The sequence below is a fragment of the Python bivittatus genome, unplaced genomic scaffold (genome assembly GCF_059951505.1).
Source record: "Python bivittatus isolate LINGU-HERP-01145 unplaced genomic scaffold, Pbiv_v1 ctg000700_np1212, whole genome shotgun sequence".
Lineage (NCBI taxonomy): Eukaryota > Metazoa > Chordata > Lepidosauria > Squamata > Pythonidae > Python > Python bivittatus.
The window spans coordinates 26,985,126-27,003,564 of record NW_028277098.1 but is presented as its reverse complement, the minus strand read 5'-3'; the positions used below and the strand labels follow the sequence as shown (position 1 = coordinate 27,003,564).

General features: G+C 37.8%; 1 protein-coding gene across 20 annotated transcripts in view; it reads left to right on the top strand.

The window, feature by feature from the left end:
* Nucleotides 1–17,695, top strand: part of LRRC8B (leucine rich repeat containing 8 VRAC subunit B) — a 47,943-nt gene extending 30,248 nt beyond the window's left edge. For 14 of the 20 annotated variants that reach the window (XM_088153424.1, XM_025163660.2, XM_088153422.1 and 11 more), the window contains 2 exons: nt 2,015–4,174; nt 6,548–17,695. In XM_088153424.1, coding sequence (XP_088009550.1) covers nt 2,039–4,174; nt 6,548–6,820 — 2,409 coding nt within the window. In that variant the 5' untranslated portion in view covers nt 2,015–2,038 and the 3' untranslated portion in view covers nt 6,821–17,695. The remainder of the gene's footprint in view (nt 1–2,014; nt 4,175–6,547) is intronic. The other 6 variants (XR_015798360.1, XR_015798358.1, XR_015798359.1 and 3 more) reach the window with 6 other exon arrangements.
* Nucleotides 17,696–18,439: the final 744 nt, after the last annotated feature.

Genomic DNA, 18,439 nt, shown 5'->3' with positions numbered 1-18,439 from the left:
CATGCAAGAGAGAGAGACTGCCAGGGTCACCCCACCTGCAGTGCAGGGTTCTCCTTGCTGGCATGTGCCTGCCTTTCTGCAGGCGCAGCAGCCCAGGGGCTGCATCTCAAGGCAGGTGCAGGAGATCTGGGGCTGGGCTGGCCTGATCAGCAGTGGCAGCATGAGCCACCCACAAAGGCGGCGGGGGGAGGCAGGGAGGAGGAAAAAGTGGTGGGGGGGGTGGAGGCTTTGGCATCAGGGTGCCAAGAGTTCAGGAGAGATTGAGGAGTCCAAATATTAATGGGAGGGGTGTTGGAGGTTGCAAGGCATCATCCCCCCTCTAGCTTTGCAAAGGGGTCCTTGGGAGAGGAGGTGGAAGGGGGGGTGAGAAAGGAGAAGGTGGATTTGGGGAACGAGGTACTGGTGGTGCAGCAAGAGGGGAAGAGGCCAGCCTATCCAACTCAGCATGCTGGCGTCATGTGCATCCCTGCGATGCATTTTGCAGTTATTTCATGACAGTTTGATATATCACCCAAAAACTGTATACACCTTTAAAAGTAGCCCAAAATAGCTAAAAAAAACCCGCAACCCACAAAAGCCAAAAATTTCCTACAACTGATCTCCAAAACTCAAGTTCAGCCCAGAACTGAGTATTTGTGGAGTGAAAAACAAGCACAGGTTTCACATTAAAGTAGTAAGTTTCATTCTTTATTTTTAGTTTAAGAACACTGTTAATGCATATATAGTATATACATACATACATACATACATACATACATACATACATACATACAGGCCTACACATGAAACGAATATAATAATTTGTAACTTCTGGCCTATATTTGAGCCTGAATGTGCAGGGGTTCTCCAAGGCCTGAAAAATATTTCAAGGGTTCCTCCAGGGTCAAAAGGTTGATAAAGGCTGATTTAGGAGATGTTCCCTCTAAACAAGAGCAGAAAGGGCTGCTCAAAGTAAGAGACCTATCATTTCACTTAATGTGTAATTTAAAGCAAATAATTCAGTACAGAAATAGTGCACGGTGAACACAATGTTATCTTGTTTGCTCCTTGATTAAACTTATACTGTTTGGTCAGTGTTGCTGGTGTGGAATGTATTCATAGCATTTTCTTTGAATTATTTAACAGTCAAAATAATAATGGTAATGCCATAATGGTAGAAATAAAAAATACAAATGAGGAATTAATCACTTCATATTATACCAATATTAACAAACTGTATGATCTTATTTAACAGTTAACCATGTAAATATTAAGTATCATATAAAACTGAAATTAAAAGGGGGGAAACTCTGGGAATTTGTATCCCAAACAAACAAACAAACAAAAGAAAATTTGATTAAATAGCTTAAATTGAGAATAGATTTATTTTTACAGTACTGCACTGTAATTGTTTTTATTAGTTTAATAGAGAAAAAAACCAAAAGTACATAAGTACAGTAAAAAGCTAAAAACTAAAAAAGAAACAAATACATGTAGGGTATGTATGCATATATAAAAAGTCTACATAAACATTTCAGTGAATAGTAACCATATTTCATTATAGTCATCCACAGCTAACACTGAAGGTATTTTGTTCATATGTTGCTAATAATATTGACTCTGAGTAATTGAGGCATATGTTTATCCTTCCAATACTGAAGAATAAGTCATTTAGTTGTAAATACGACAGTGAAAATCTACCTTCTTTGTCCATGCAAAAGGAATGTAGTTGAAAAGAATATGAATATCTCAGAATACTAAGTCTTGTACCACAATTGAGTTAATACATGCAATAACAGATAAGATTTGTCTTTTAGGACAGAAAATGACACACATTCATAGAAGTGTTTCATTTGTGACAAAATTGCAATTAAATATAAATTGCATTTCTTTGTGTAGATAATGGCTTCTTGCAATAACATTTAAAGACTGCTGATATGTTTAAAATGTTAATGCTGCATTTTTGTTTAGTGTAATAGAATTTTACTTTCTATCCAGATAATTCAGTTAAGCTTTCTTTGTTTTTCTTTTCCAGTTGCTACTGCGTCATAAGCAAGTCATGATTACATTAACTGAACTCAGATGTTTAGCAGATGCCCAGGCATCATTCCACATCTTGAAACCATGGTGGGATGTCTTCTGCTACTATCTTACCATGATAATGCTGCTTGTTGCTGTCCTTGCTGGGGCTCTTCAACTCACTCAAACTAGATTGTTATGTTGTCTTCCTTGCAAGCTTGAATTTGACAATCGTTGTGCAGTGCCTTGGCATCTGGTTAAAAGCAACATCAATGAATCCTTCAGCTCTGCAACACCAGAAATTCATCCTCTTAGAATCCAGAATTACCTTCATAGGCAGCAGTATTCTTACATTGATGCAGTGTGTTATGAGAGAGAACTTCATTGGTTTGCCAAATTTTTTCCATACTTAGTGCTTCTCCATACTTTCATTTTTGCAGCTTGTAGTAATTTCTGGCTTTACTATCCCAGCACAAGTTCAAGGCTAGAGCATTTTGTAGCCATACTTCACAAATGTTTTGATTCTCCCTGGACCACACGTGCCCTATCAGAAACAGTTGCTGAACAATCTGTGAGAACTCTGCCATTCTCCAAATCTAAAAAATTTCTTCCTTCCCCAAGCAACTTAACAGGGCTGGAGAGCAAGAGGCAATCGGTGTCCTACTCACAGACTGGACTAGAAACAGCTGGAAGAGAGAGTTCTTCAAATGTTCTTGACAGAAGAGAAGGGGAACAAGCAAAGTCAATATTTGAGAAAGTGAAACGATTTAGGGTACATGTTGAGCAGAAGGATGTCATTTATAGAGTGTATCTAAAACAGATTGTGATCAAGGTTGTTGTATTCATTTTAATAATGATTTATGTTCCATATTATTTAACCTTTATTAACCTAGAAATTGATTGTATAGTTGATATTCGAATCTTTACTGGCTACAAGCGATACCAATGTGTCTATTCACTGGCTGAAATTTTTAAAGTGCTTGCTTCATTTTATGTTGTCCTGGTGATCTTATATGGCCTGACATGCACTTACAGTTTGTTATGGATGCTGAGAAGTTCACTTAAACAATATTCTTTTGAGAAGCTGAGGGAGCAGAGTAATTACAGTGATATCCCTGATGTAAAAAATGACTTTGCCTTTATTCTCCATCTAGCAGACCAGTATGATCCTCTATATTCAAAGCGGTTCTCAATATTTCTCTCTGAGGTGAGTGAAAATAAGTTGAAGCAAATTAGTCTCAATAATGAGTGGTCTTTAGAGAGACTGAAGAGCAAGCTGGTACGAAATCCTCAAGACAAAATGGAACTTCATCTTTTTATGCTGAGTGGTCTTCCAGATGATATCTTTGAACTCACAGAGATAGAAGTTCTAACCCTAGAACTTATTCCCGAGGTTAAACTTCCATCATCTCTAAACCAGCTATCCAATCTTAAAGAACTGAACGTTTATCATTCATCATTAACTGTAGAATATCCAGCACTGCACTTCCTTGAAGATAATCTAAAAATTCTACGTCTAAAATCTGTTGAAATGGGAAAGATTCCACGCTGGGTATTCTATCTAAAAAACTTACAGGAACTGTATTTGACTGGATGTTATGTGCCAGAACTCCAGAATGGCTTCTATAATGAGGGTTTTCAGGATCTTGTAAATCTGAAAGCAATTCATTTAAAGAATAGCCTTTCCCGCATACCTCAGGTGGTTACAGACCAATTGCCTTCACTACAGAAATTATCTATTGACAATGAGGGAAGAAAACTCTTAGTGTTGACCAACTTGAAGAAACTGTTAAACCTGAGAACCTTGGAACTGATCAGCTGTGATTTGGAGCGAATTCCTCATTCTATTTTCAGCCTAAACTATTTGCGTGAAATAGATTTGAAAGAAAACAATCTCCGAACAGTAGAAGAAATTATTAGCTTTCAACACCTTGAAAATCTTTCTTGCCTGAAATTGTGGCACAACAAAATTTCTTACATCCCTGTACAGATTGGAACCTTAGCAAACTTGGAGCAGCTCTATTTAAATCACAATAACATTAAAAAAATCCCACCACAGCTTTTTCTTTGCAAAAAGCTACATCATCTGGATCTGAGTTACAACAAGCTAACCTCTATTCCTGATGAAATCCAATATTTAACAAATTTGCAGTACCTTGCTGTGACTAAGAATCATGTAAGTAGGAGCTAATATTGCCTTTAAGTGAATTTTGGAATATTATTCTTTTCAGATCCTCCCTATTCTTTCCTCTCATATATACGGTACCCATCTTTGAAGGAACTCTGGTCTGACTATGTTAATGGCAAGCAAAATTCAGTTGATATGATTTATCTTCATTCAGTTTTATTTACTGTATTTTTCCAACTATAAAACGATACTTTTTTCTAAAATCCTTAAGCTAAAAATTGAAGGGCGTCTTATTCAAGGAAGTCAACTGAGGAGAGAACCACGCGGTTGCAAAACTGCCCATACTTTGTCTCTGCAGACAGGCTTCCTCCTATTGCTAGCCTCCAATCACAAGTGAAATAGCTTGTCTCCCAAACGGACTTCCTCCAATCACGAGCCTTATGTAACTGATGTCAGCTGATGCTAAACAAACCAATTAGAGGAAGCCTGTTTGCAGAGACAAGCTATCGGCAGTTTCACTCGTGGTTGAATGTAATTAGTTATGCAAAAGAGCATGGAAATAGAGCTGCAGAGAGACAGTTTGGACCTCCTCCCACCAAGTGTATCAGGTAAATGTTAACTAATTACTAAATAAAAATGTGTTCTGCACTATCTTTAAAATATTGATTTCTTAATTTTGGGTTGGAAAAGTGGGGGTCGTCTTGTACGTGGGGGCATCTTATTGATGGAAAAATACGGTATATACTTTCATTTATATGGTTATTTAAGGAGCATAACACACACAATAATATCCCTGTAAACAGGAAGTGGTGTGGCGATTCAAACATTGCTAAAATATAGTTCTCAGCATCCCTCATAATTGGCCATGTTGGATAGAACTGCTGATAGTTGAGATTCAGCTATGTACGGAGCACTACAGGTCAGCTTGCCTTGATGTAATTAGGATTGTACAAAGGAGTGTCATATGGTCACATTCTTCACAGTTGGTCATATTTCTGATTTTAAAATGTGCTTATGAATATAGAGTAAGGGAAATTACCTTGACAGAAATATGCAAGAACTGTTACCTAGGCAAAGAGGGCCGAAACATTCTTTGTTCTGGTGGTCACACAAGTTCTGGAAGCACAATAATATTTGGAAGTGGCTCAGGCAAACATCTCCCTGATTCATTGGGGTATAAGAAGGAGGGAGGGACAGCACAATCTGACTTGCAAGATTCTCTTATTGTAGCCTGTCTCAATAAAGTATAATTCTAGTCTTCCTGTGGAGCTGATTGTCTGGTCTACCTAGTAGCCAGTTTGGTGTAGTGGTTAAGGCACCAGGCTAGAAACCAGGAGACCCTGAGTTCTAGTCCCATCTTAGGCACAAAGCTAACTGGGTAGCCTTAGGCCAGTCACTCTTTCTCAGCCTAGGAAGCAGGCAATAGCAAATCACTTCTGAAATCTTGTCAAGAAAATTGCAGGGACTAGTCCAAGTAGTTGCCAGGAGTCAACAGGAGAAGGCAGGAAAACAGAAACTACCTAGTAGGGCTGACAGTTGAAGAACTAATAGTGCCCCATGTGTTTATCAAAGTACATTGTTTTAGAATGCTCTATCTTTATATTGCTTGAGGGCTCCATGGTCTGAACCACTGATCAAAACTTGGCAGACTAATTGTATTAGTGATGATGCAAACTATCACGTTATACAAAATTCTGTGCTTGTTTTGGAAATGTAAAGGACAGCGTTAGTAAAATCTTACTGGTATTCATCAGAAGACATGAATCATAGGCGCAGAAAGAAAACAAACTAAAAAGAAATGTGGTGCTGCTATGATATCAAGTTGTGTGCTTATTCTGATAAGGGAAGCCCATTTCCAGTATTCAGACTGGGAAGTAACTTTTTACCTGTTTCTACTGATTCATGGAATGAAATCTCATCTCTATGGTACCTATAAGAAATTCTCTTTTGATAAAAGCATATTCTTTTAGCAACTGTTCCAATTTCATCTCAAATCTTAGCAGCCAATATCTACAAATTTTCTCCCCCCCCCCCGTTTTTGCAGAAGCCATTTATTAAAATCAAATGACCTCCTTCTGCCTTCAGTTAGCATTCCCTGAGCAAGGCCATATGAGTAGTGATGCTTGCCCGTATTTTATAGATTTGTAGCAAACTACTGAGTTGTTTGGTTCATTGCAAGTCCTTGTTTGGAAATAGGCTTTAAAGAGTGAATTAGCAATTACATGTAATGTTGACTATCGTGGAATTTGTTTAAAAATATACATTTTCTTAATATTACTTATACATATCTATGAAAGGAGGAGGATAGTGCAAGCGCTGTTATAAATTTGGGGGGTGGGCATTCCTTATACTGTATTCGCATGGTATATTAAGGACTGATTTATAAACTGAAAACATCTTTTTACTGCTCGTTTCTTTTAGATTGAAGCACTTCCTGATGGATTATTCCAGTGCAAAAAGCTACAGTACCTTCTTCTGGGACATAACAGCCTAATGCATTTGTCCCCTCGCGTCGGTGAGCTTCCCAACCTTGTTCATCTGGAGCTCAAAGGAAACTATCTGGAGTTACTTCCTGCGGAGCTAGAGGAATGTAATTCCCTGAAACGGAGTTGTCTAATTGTAGAAGAATGCTTGTTAAAAACTCTTCCCCTTCGCGTAACAGAACATATGCAGATATGCTCGGACAAAGTTTGAGTTCAAGAAAAGTCGTGCGCATGCGGACAAAATCATGGTTCAAAAGAAAAATATACATGAAAAGAAGAGGAGTAATACAGGTCTGCCCATTGACTTAACTTTCCTGATAAGAAATTAACATTAAAATCCTAAGCAGAAATATAGACCTGGCAAGTATCTGCATGCATTGCATTAAAACAGGAGTTAGTGGAGAAAATTAAGTGGATAGTGTAATCAGTACTTAAGTGGCTGAGACTGAATAACATTATTCAGGTCTAGAAAGGTTATTTCTTTTCTTTAAATAGCAGTTCTTAAATAGCTTGTTGTAAGGACCAACTAATACAGTTTTTCATATCTGTTATCTGTTGGTACATTTATAGAGGGAAAGAAAGGCTATTAGTGAAAGCTCCCCTATATAAAAACTACTCTTGAAAAATCTATTTCAGAACTAAATGTTCACTTCTGTTTTAGAAGTGTTCTACATAGGCCTAACAAAATTTCATTGTGGCGCTATGAACTATGTCCAGATTATTGTACTAAACTTCATGCAATCCCGACTTCCTTTAATTTATGATGCTTTAATACGAGTTAATTATGTGTACCTAAGGGAATACAACTGGACCTGATATAAAGGTAAAATCAAATCTTGGAGAACTATGCAAGTAGTAAAATTCAAAATGTCACTTTTTTTTTTTTTAACTAAATGTATTGCTTGTCTGCATTAAAAGAAAAAACTCTAGCGCTTTAATTTTGAGCAACAATGGATATGTAATATGCAAAATAGAGGGTACTTTCTTTTAAAAAAAACTGGCTATTATTTTTTCCTCAATTTTCCGGCCTACCACACTAAAGATTTTAAAGATGTTCATCAAGTTATAAGTAGTGGTAAAAATAGCAGTTTCAGCACTTAAGAATATAGATTGTCTTTATGAAAAACAAAATATTTAATGAAAAGCACATGAATGGACAAATCTTATGTATTTCTCTCTTGCTCACAAACGTCCTTTGAAAAACTAACAAATTAAGGAACTTTCTTATAACCCAATTCTTTATTTTCACTGAAGCAGGAGGAAGAGTATTTATACCTATAGAACCGAACCCTAATAAATACTCTCTAACAGAGTTCTGCTCTAAAGAACTGGGAGAATTTCTGTGATAACATATATAGCAGAGGAAGACAGGAGGAAAAATGGCGAAAACTGATCCATTTAACATAAAACTCTATTAGACTGAAGTACCTTCTGTGAATGGAAGAGTAATTCCTGTCCACAGAACAAAACTCGGGATTCATTCCATGGTATTTTGAATTCATTTCAGTCTTGCACATCATCTTTGTTGTGGCTGCGGTGCTCTATGTGTGGGGATTGGGGGGGATTTTGGCTTCCATTGTAAAAATACAGTAACTTGATAGCAAGCTTTCAGAGCAAATGGATCTTTTCCTTCTGTATGATAATAGTTTTATAGTCCGCTATCTTCATTTTGTGCCCAATTTTGTGCTTGAGTTGAATGAGAAACTGGAAAGGTATATTTTTTGATAAATTTTTGATTGCTTCTTTAAATACAGCACACTTGTTTTAATGATGCCATAAAATTGAGTTGTTTATGAAATGAAAATTTCACAATGTTCATCTTATGTCCATCAGAATAATTACACTCCAAAGACCTTTCAGAATAATTCTCAGGGAACAAAAACATGTGTTGTGATTTCATGGATTTGATGCAATTCAAATTCCTGCAGCTTTTTAAAGGTACAATTTATTATATGCATGTCTAGATGTTGACTATACCCATGTAATATCCTAGACCACCTTTATGTGTTTTTTAAATAATCAATAGAAGTAAGCTTCGCGGTATCGTGTGTGTGTGTGTGTGTGTGTGTATGTATACATATGCACACACGCACACATACATACACAACACACACACACACACACACACACACGATCTGCATATATCTGGATTGTTCAATACTCATGCTGGGATTTTAAATTATGGTTCTCATGTAAACACTCCATAGAACTAGAGAGTATCAAGTGTGTGGCTGCTTGATTGTCTGCCATATGTAAAAATGTCAAATTCAGTTTTTTTTAGCCTTCATATTCATTTTCATACATAAAAAGCAGCTGCAGTTCTACTGTCTTATCTTTTTGTACTGTACTTCATTCCATCCCTTACTTTTTTCAGTTTGACATGCCTCTGAAGAGTCAGGAATGGATGGCATTTATCTTGGTATAGATTATTAGAATTTTAACCTGCTTTATTCTTCAGAAACTGACAGATACTTTGATTTTCCTGTGGTAGAGCCAGGGCATAATTAAGTTGGTATCTCCCACCTGCTGCAAAGGTAGAACTAGAAAGATTTTTGATGTCAATTCCTGATGTTATCCCTCATCCCTAGTTTCAGCCTTGCCTTTCTCCAGAGAACATGCATGGTTATGAACTTCACTGACATCTGCATGACCAGGACCAATTTGATCACCGATTATCCGCACTTTTCCTTTATCAATCTTCCTTCAGACCCAATGGGAGAGGGAGGAACTTAAGTTGTTTGTGGATGAGGGAGATGACCAGTGGGTAGTCGTTATGTCCTCCAGACTATTCTGAAAAGCAGATTTTGCACAACTACTCAGGAAAGTCTGCAAGACTATAGACTTACGAAACTAGAAACCAGCCTCCACATATCCCACTTCTGGATCTACTGGTGGCAGTAACCATTCTTCATGCCTCCCCTGCCCAGAATTGTTCAACAAAGTCCTTGTGGCCAAGTAGGGGGATCCATGAAGCAGCAAGGGATGGCTCCTTCCTGTCTGCCAAACTTCATTCTTTTCCTCAAGGAACCCTATACCTCTTCAAACACCCTATGGCAGATGCCCCCATGGCAATATTGACTTTGAGGGCCATTATAAAGAAAAATGGGGAGTACATCCCCAACATTCAGAGGACAGGAGAATGGAAATCCTGCAGTGCAAAGGACATGAAGCAACAGCTTTAGGTACAAGGACCTCCCTATCTACCTTAACCTCTGGCAGGTTTTCTGTTCTTTGGACCAAACAGCTACTTTAGCTAATCCATCCAGAATTTTATGAACAAACTAGCCAGGGGGGCAACCTTCACAGCAGATGCTAATATGTCCTGTTCTCAACTAATGTTTTGGCACTAGGAGATAACTTTGGCTGAAAAATTAAACATTAATTCTAAACCTGTTCTCATTTAAGGCCCATCCAAAGGGGGCAATCTATTCAAAGAGGCCCTAGGTGATTTCCTAGTTCAGGGAGTCAAGAGGATGCCCAAAGTAGCATAAACCTCTTGGGGCTGCATGCAGCATATCGAGCCCTGAGCATGTGGCAGACTCTCCTAAAAGGCCAGGATGTCATCCAAACAGATGTGTGACCACCAAAGTCCACATACAGAAAGATGAAGAAAGCTGATGAAAGAGGCAGACAAAATCCTGTGCTGACTGAGGACAATATATATTTCCTCACAGCAGAATACATTGAGGAGATCCGTAATACAGTGGCAGACTAGCTCAGGGTCACAAGATTTGGATTACAGCAAATGCAGCTTCGGTCCCAGACTGTTTGAACAAATCATATCAATCTTTGGGAACTTAGCAATGGACCTTCTAATACCTTCCACCAGTCACAAGATAGAATAGTTCATCTCACATTTCCCTATCTAGGGAGCATAGGCAACACTTTCAATGCCACCTGGCCCAAAGACCTGGTATACATCTTTCCCTCCATTCATCTCCTAAGACTAGTTTGAAGCCAGAAAGCAGAACTGATTCTGATAACTCCCAACTGGGCCAACAGATCCTGGCCCTCAATTCTAGTCACCTTGTCAACTTCCCATCCATTAAGCTACCTGGCATCACCAAAGCTGCTGAGCCAAAGGGGACTCAAATCATCTACATTCAGCTGCTTACAATTACATGACTGCAGGTTGAGTGGAACTATCATGTTGGCCTATGATAAAGTAACAAACTTATACAGTCTATCATCACATCAAGAGATTCTTGAGGGGGGGTCTTTTTATTAAGACCATCAACAATCCATAGGTATCTGTCATGGGACTTCAGCTAACGCTAGAAGCCTGCAGCCAATCCCTGTTCAAACCCTTGCATGGGTTGTCCTTAGAACACCAGATTTGGAAAGGGATGTTCCTAATAGCCATAATATAGCCAGGTGGATATCAGAAATAGAAGTGCTTCTCGGCCAAAAAGGAGACCCACATCATCCAACTATTACTCTACACCTAGACACTGCTTTTGTTATTAGGGTGAATATAGCATTCCACCAGGACTAGAAATAATTTTCTCTTCCCTCTGCCTCAGTCCCAAATCCAAATTAGAGAAGGATCGTTATACATTGGATGTTAGATGAACCATCAAAATCTACCTGAACGTAACAGGATTTCAGAGTCTCAGACAATGTTCTGGTTTACTTTCAACATTGACATGCGGGCCACAAAGCCTTCCTAGCATGATTTCTAAGGGAATCAAGGCATACCTCAAACTAGCCTATGAGACTCAAAGCAAGCCTGCCCCACAGAGGGTTGGTGCACTCCATAAGCACAGCTGACTCAGCTGCCCTTGATGCTAATGATTCCCTGGCATATAGGGATAGGCTGTAGTCCTGTTTCCACCCTTATAGAGCATTGTAAGATTAGCTCTTACATTTTGGTCAAAACATCCTTCAGCAGGAAGGTACTACAGAAAATAGTTCCCAGTAAGAACTATGGGCCCTCTGAATAGTATGATCTTATGCTGAGGTGTAATGTTGGTATATACCACTTAAGATTACCCTGGGTCTACTATAGGAAAATAGTACATTGGACTTGTCATGAAGGTCCTTTCTACAGTGTAGACAGGGCATCCAGCCTCAGGCATTGACAAAAAAAAAAGTCTGCAAGTTGCAAGGAGTTTTAAGGTGTCTTCTGTATTCCTGACATTTCAAGTCTTGTTACCCTGAGCCCTCCTTCTGGCTTGTCATTCCAGAACTGGAGAAAAGAACTGTCTCCTTCCACAGGAATTTCAGGCAGCTTTTTAACCCAACCACCAGTGTGAGTTTGAGGGAAGATACTCACTTTAGGCTGCCCTGTCTCTGCTGTAGGAAAAGGACCATCATGATAATTCTAAGTACCATTTTAAAAAGCTGGTTTTTTGTTTGTTTGTTTTAAGAAGTGAGATCTTAATATTGGAAGATTATGAACTGTATCTTGAGAACATTCTTCTAAGGTTATTATGAATCTGATATTCCCCATTTTAAATAAGCCTCTTTTTACACTATGTTTCACCAAGAATAGCTTTGAACATTCTCTCCATCCAGATATTTATCTTCTAACGAAGCCTTCCCCAACTTGATGCCTTCCAAATGTTATGGATTTCCATCTCCTATTGCTGCCAACCACCATTAGCTGTACAAGCTGACAAGATAAAGAAATTGAGGTCCAGTACAATGGGAGGACAGTACATTAGAGAACAGCGGAATAATGTTTTGAAATAAACATCAGGAACAAATGTAAAAAGGTTTTTTTGTTGCATTCATAAAGAAGTTGTGGTAGATAAGAAAGCTTTTAAAATAGCATCCCCTGACTTGTTGCCAGCCTGATGTATTTGACTACAAATCACCAAGAATATAACTGTATTGGTACATGCTAGATGATGGGAGTTGTAACTGATCATGTTAAAAAATTACAAGCTTTAGGGATTATTTTAACAAAATGGAAATTAACATTACGTCTGAAAATAAGGTAATTTTTAAAAACTATAGTTAGGATCTCTAGAGATAAGTGCTTGTAATAAGACTTCAAACAAATTGGTGTTTTAATATTAATTTGTTGCAAAATATGGTTCACCAAAGGCAAGAAATCGAAAGGCTGGTAATTCTAGCCTTAATGCATGCCACAGTGTGCCTTCTGGATTTCCTTTATGTAGTCTAGCCCCATCCCTCCAGTAGCAGAAGTGACCTATAAGTTTAATATCCAGTCTGTTGCTTTCCATCATCATCACATTATTTATGTATTAGAAGGAAAAGCTGCTGAGAGTTAATGAACTACTTGTTAAATTCTCCTTCATGATTCTAGGATAAATAAGCTCAAACCATATTTGTAGATAGCATTTATTTTATACAGTACGCCATGGTGTTTAAGTACAGGTAATCCTCAGTTTAAGAACGAGTTCCATTCCCAAGGTCTGTCCTTAAGTCGAATTTGTTTGTAAGCTGGAACAGTATTGTATAATACTGTATAAGTAGTAGTATGTAATTAACTCGAACCATTGTGTATTTAACTCAAATCATTGTGTATTTAACTCAAATTTTGCTACAATAGGCTCCATTCTTAACTATGGGTCGGCCATAATCCAGGCGCTCTTAACCCAGGGACTACCTGTAACTCTAATGCTGCTGGGTTGGGGGAGGGCTTTGAATATGATCTTGCATATATTGACAAATTTGTTGAAAATAAAATTTGAATAAATAATGGAATAAACATCAGTTATCTTGTCCATGTTCAGTTTATCTCAATTCCATTTTTTAATTTGTTAATGGAGCAGGGGTTATGTAAATGTATAAATCTAGAACAATAGTGTTATGTCCCTGATGTCCATGCTGGTGTGGTCACTGACCTTGAGCCAGACATCCTAGAGACTGAAGTCAAGTGGGCCTTAGGAAGCATTACTAACAACAAAGCTAGTGGAGATGACAGTGTTCCAGGTGAGTTATTTAAAATACTAAAAGATGATGCTGTTAAAGTGCTGCACTCAATATGCCAGCAAGTTTGGAAAATGCAACAGTGGCCATGGGATTGGAAAAGGTCAGTTTACGTTCCAATTCCAAAGAAGGGCAATGCCAAAGAATGCTCAAACTATCGCACAATTACGCTCATTTCACATGCTAGCAAGGTTATGTGCAAAATCCTACAAGCTAGGCTTCAGCAGTATGTGAACCAAGAACTACCGGATGTATAAGCTGGGTTTCAAAGAAACAGAGGAACTAGAGATCAAATTGCCAACATTTGCTGGATCATGGAGAAAGCACAAGAGTTCCAGAAAAACATCTACTTCTGCTTTATTGACCAAGCAAAAGCCTTTGTTTGTATGGATCACAACAAACTCTGGCAAATTCTTAAAGAGATCTTACCTGTCTCCTGAGACCGTCTTACCTGTCTCCTGAGATCATCTTACCTGTCTCCTGAGAAATCTGTATGTGGGCCAAGAAGCAACAGTTAGAACCGGTCATGGAACAACCGATTGGTTCAAAATAGGGAAAGGAGTACGACAAGGCTGTATATTGTCACCCTGCTTATTTAACCTATATGCAGAGTACATCATGAGAAATGCCAGGCTGGAAGAATCACAAACCAGAATTAAGATTGCAGGGAGAAACATCAACAACCTCAGATATGCAGATGATACCACCCTAATGGCAGAAAGTGAAGGAGAACTAAAGAGCCTCTTGATGAGGGTGAAAGAGGAGAGTGCAAAAGCTGGCTTGAAACTCAACATTAAAAAAACTAAGATCATGGCATCTGGACCCATCAATTCCTGGCAAATAGAAGGGGTAGAAATGGAAGCAGTAACAGACTTCATTTATTTGGGCTCCAAGATCACCGCAGACGGAGACTGCAGCCATGAAATTAAAAGACGCTCCTTGGGAGGAAAGCTATGGCAAACCTAGATAGCATATTAAAAAGCAGAGACATCACCTTGCCAACAAAGATCTGCATAGTCAAAGCTATGGTTTTTCCAGTAGTAATGTATGGTTGTGAGAGCTGGACCATAAAGAAGGCTGAGCACCGAAGAATTGATCCCTTTGAACTGTGGTGCTGGAGAAGACTTAAGAGTCCCCTGGACTGCTAGGAGGTCAAACCAGTCAATCTTAAAGGAAATCAACCCTGATTGCTCATTGGAAGGATTGATAATGAAGCTCATGCTCAGATACTTTGGTCACCTAATGCGAAGAGAGGACTTTTTGGAAAAGATTGAAGGCAAAAGGAGAAGAGGATGGCAGAGGATGAGATGGTTAGATAGCATCACTGAAGCAATGAGCATGAAACTGAGCAAACTCAGGGAGGCAGTGAAGGACAGGAAGGCCTGGCACAATATGGTTCATGGGTTCACCAAGAGTCGGACACGACTTAACAACTGAACAACAACAACAACAAAAGAACAATAGTGTTAATTATAAGCACTATCCAGCTGAATATAAGCACTTATATCTGTATTGTGGGACCACTGAGTCCAAAGAGTTTTCATCTTTGGATAGGATAGCACTGCCCCAAACAGAGTGAAATCTGGGGATCCTTCTAGACTCATAGCTCCTGTTCAAAGAGCAGGTGGCCATGGCTCAGAGCCCTTTGCAGAGTTTAATCTTGGGTACTGTTTCCACACAGTCCTGGATCAGAAGTCCCTTCTCATGGTTATTCATACCTTAGTCATCTCATGATTGGATTACTGCAATGCACACTACATAGAGCTGCCCTTGGTGACCACTCAGAAGCTTCAGCTGGTCCAAAATGCAATGGCACGGGTAGTTATGGAAATACTTCCTATGCCCATCTAACACTTCTACTTCATGAACTGCACTGGTTACCACTTTGCTTCTGGGCACATTCAAGGTGCTGGTTCTCACCTATAAAGCCTTTCATTGCACAGGGTTAGATCACTTGCAGGACTAGTTCTGGTAGGCTTAGCATGTTCTGGGTCCCTTTGTCCCCCCTACCCTCAAGATTTGGCTGCCTCTGTCCTTACCTGCCTTTTGGAGGTTCTTAAGTATTGGGTCTGGGAATGGTATGATCCATTGGATGGCATTTTTCCCCAGCACTTAATATGCCTCTATTTTGGTTTTATGTTTTTATGGCTTTTTATTGTGTGATTTTATTGAATTTATTGTTATTTAAGGATATACGCTGCCCTGAGTCATGTGCTGAGTGGGCGGCTATATAAATCAAATTAGAAAGAAAAAAAGAAAAGAAAAAAGAAACTTAAGCCTATGTAGCCTTTCTCATAAACATCAGGTGTGACTTAAAAGTAATTTTGACTCAAAAATTTGTGCCTTGAAAGTTTTCCTCTATGAAAGAGGCTTCTGTTTTTCTACTGAATTCTCAATGAGATTTGAATTTATTTTGTGATGTTTAACTTCTGTTGAAATAGGCAAATCAAGAGCTGTGCATAGTGTAACTACATTATATATCTTTTCTCCCCTCAGAATTTACCAGATTATCTCTAGAAAATAATTGAGAATTCTTTTCCCAACAATTTGATAGAATTGGCAGGTTGCTAGAATAAAGACAGAGCTGCAAAGGAAATGTTAACAGATTTTACATTATACATTTTTGTATTTTAAGACACAAACCTTACCTCTTACACTTTCAGAATGACATAAGCTGGGTAGTTGATGCGGAAATCGTTGCACTCTGCAAAATCTAGCTAAGGAAATATTGTATATAGTATGATGTGCTCTCTATGCCATTGGGATGAATGCCCAAGTAAAGGATGGCCAAAATACTTTTTCTCCCACAAATATACTATAACTCACAGCAATTTTGCAAATTCAGTCGGTTTGATCTCCCATCCTCAAATGCAATGAGATGAAATATATGCAGTATTTTAGAAATATGTAGTTCCTTAAGACCAACAAATAGTAAAGAAACTAAGGAGTAGGGACACAAATGTTGTGTGTAGACAGATTTTTCTCCAGTTGTATTTTAGTATATTGTCTGCGAAGTTAAATTTGATTTTTCTCTCTATTCTGGCTAAGTGTCCAAAATCATACTAAAAGAACCTATTTTAGGTAAGGAGGACAAAGCCTACCTGTTCCCTAGATAACTGAAACAAAGGGAGTATATAAAAACTGAAATTAAATGATCCTTACTTGAGACCAGTGCTTTGTTATTTTTAAGCCAGTTATTTATTTCAAGATTTTTGTAAAAATCTATGCTTCTCTCTACTTCCATCTATTGGTATAACAGTATTATTAAAATTATACTGTATTTGTAGCATTTTAATTTGTAAACCTTTGTTTTTCTTCATTTTAAATATTGTTGCACTGTGTTTTGTCTTAATGATCCCACTTAGGAAAAAGAAATACAGATTTTTATACATGTAAAAAACAGTATATGGAGTTCTTTTGTACCTTTCAATGTTTTTTATATGTGCCTTTCAATGTTCTTGTCCTGAATATTGCATCTTGACTTCTAGCTCAGACTTAATAGTCTGACAATTCACAGAGATCTCTTAATTGTTTTCTTTCTTTGTGATTAGTGTTACATATTTGATTAAGCTCTTTCAATTTTTGGCCTTAATAATTCATTAATTAGAACAGGTATTAGCAGTGTAGGCAGCATAGAGGTGTTTTTCATTCCCCAAAATCACATAATAAAACTTAGTAGTTTTTTTAGGTAGATAAATATTGTGTACTTCTTGGGTTGGGTGGGGAAATCCCACATCACTTTCTCACCCACTGCATTTGTCAGCTTGCTAATTTTTTTTAATGCTCCCTGATTTAGATAAATTGCAAAAGATGAAAAGTTTTGGATTAGGACAGGAACATTTCTTGACATTACTCCAACCTCAGTGTATCTCCCTGGATTATCCTAAACTATTACCATGTCATCAGCCTAACAAACGACAATATCCTGATATTCCAAAGCACCAATAAATGGGTGATAATGGTTTGCCACATGAGATTTCCACTTATCAATTCCTACAAATTCAGCAAATATTATTAATATTGATTAAATCTACGGTTTCTTTTACTCATTATACTAAACACTGTACATGATACTCATTTTGAAGCACTTTTCCAAACAGGTCTGAGTATGATTAACCCTGCATGTATGTGAGCTAGAAAGAATATGAATGCTTCCATTGAGATAGAAGGCTCATAGAAAATTCAGAATTTTTCCCCACCCCCGCAATTCCTTATTAACTCTTAAGCCTTGGATCTCTGAAGCTCTTTGATTATTTGATTGTTACATACCAAAATCCTAACACAATATCATACATTATTTTAGAAAATGAAGCATAAACAGATATTTCATCTGGAAACAGAGCTTAAATAATTTAACACAATTTGCAAGGATTAAAAAAAAAAAGTGTCCTTATTACACTACACAGCATATTATGTCTATGTCCCATCTATTCTTTGTTAAAGGTCACTGTAAATAATTCTTACTGTTTCTCTCCTTCCCTTTTCCAATTTCCTTTCCTACCAAAAACTGGATATGATACACAAATTATATGAGATAGTCTTTAAGATGTTACAAAGCACTGTTGCCAAAAATGTACTGTGGAATTCACTCTGTACAAGGCATGCAACCCTTTATCTTGATTTTTTTGCAAACTTTTAATGGAACAATGTGGTCATTAATGCAATAATCTTAACATCTCCATCCATTAACAACTTTTACATACACTGTTTTAGGAAATATCTTTTCTTGGAAATGTATCACTTTTAATGTAAAATGAAAAAAATACGTTAACCGTTTAAATTTAAACCATCAATGATTCTGGTTTTGTTGCCTCAAATCTGCTTTGGCTTGGATTTTGTGGGTTTGATTTTGTTTGGGTCTTTAAACCATTAGATTAGGTCAAACATGATGCAAGCTATGCTATCAGATACGTTATTTGTTTACGGTCAA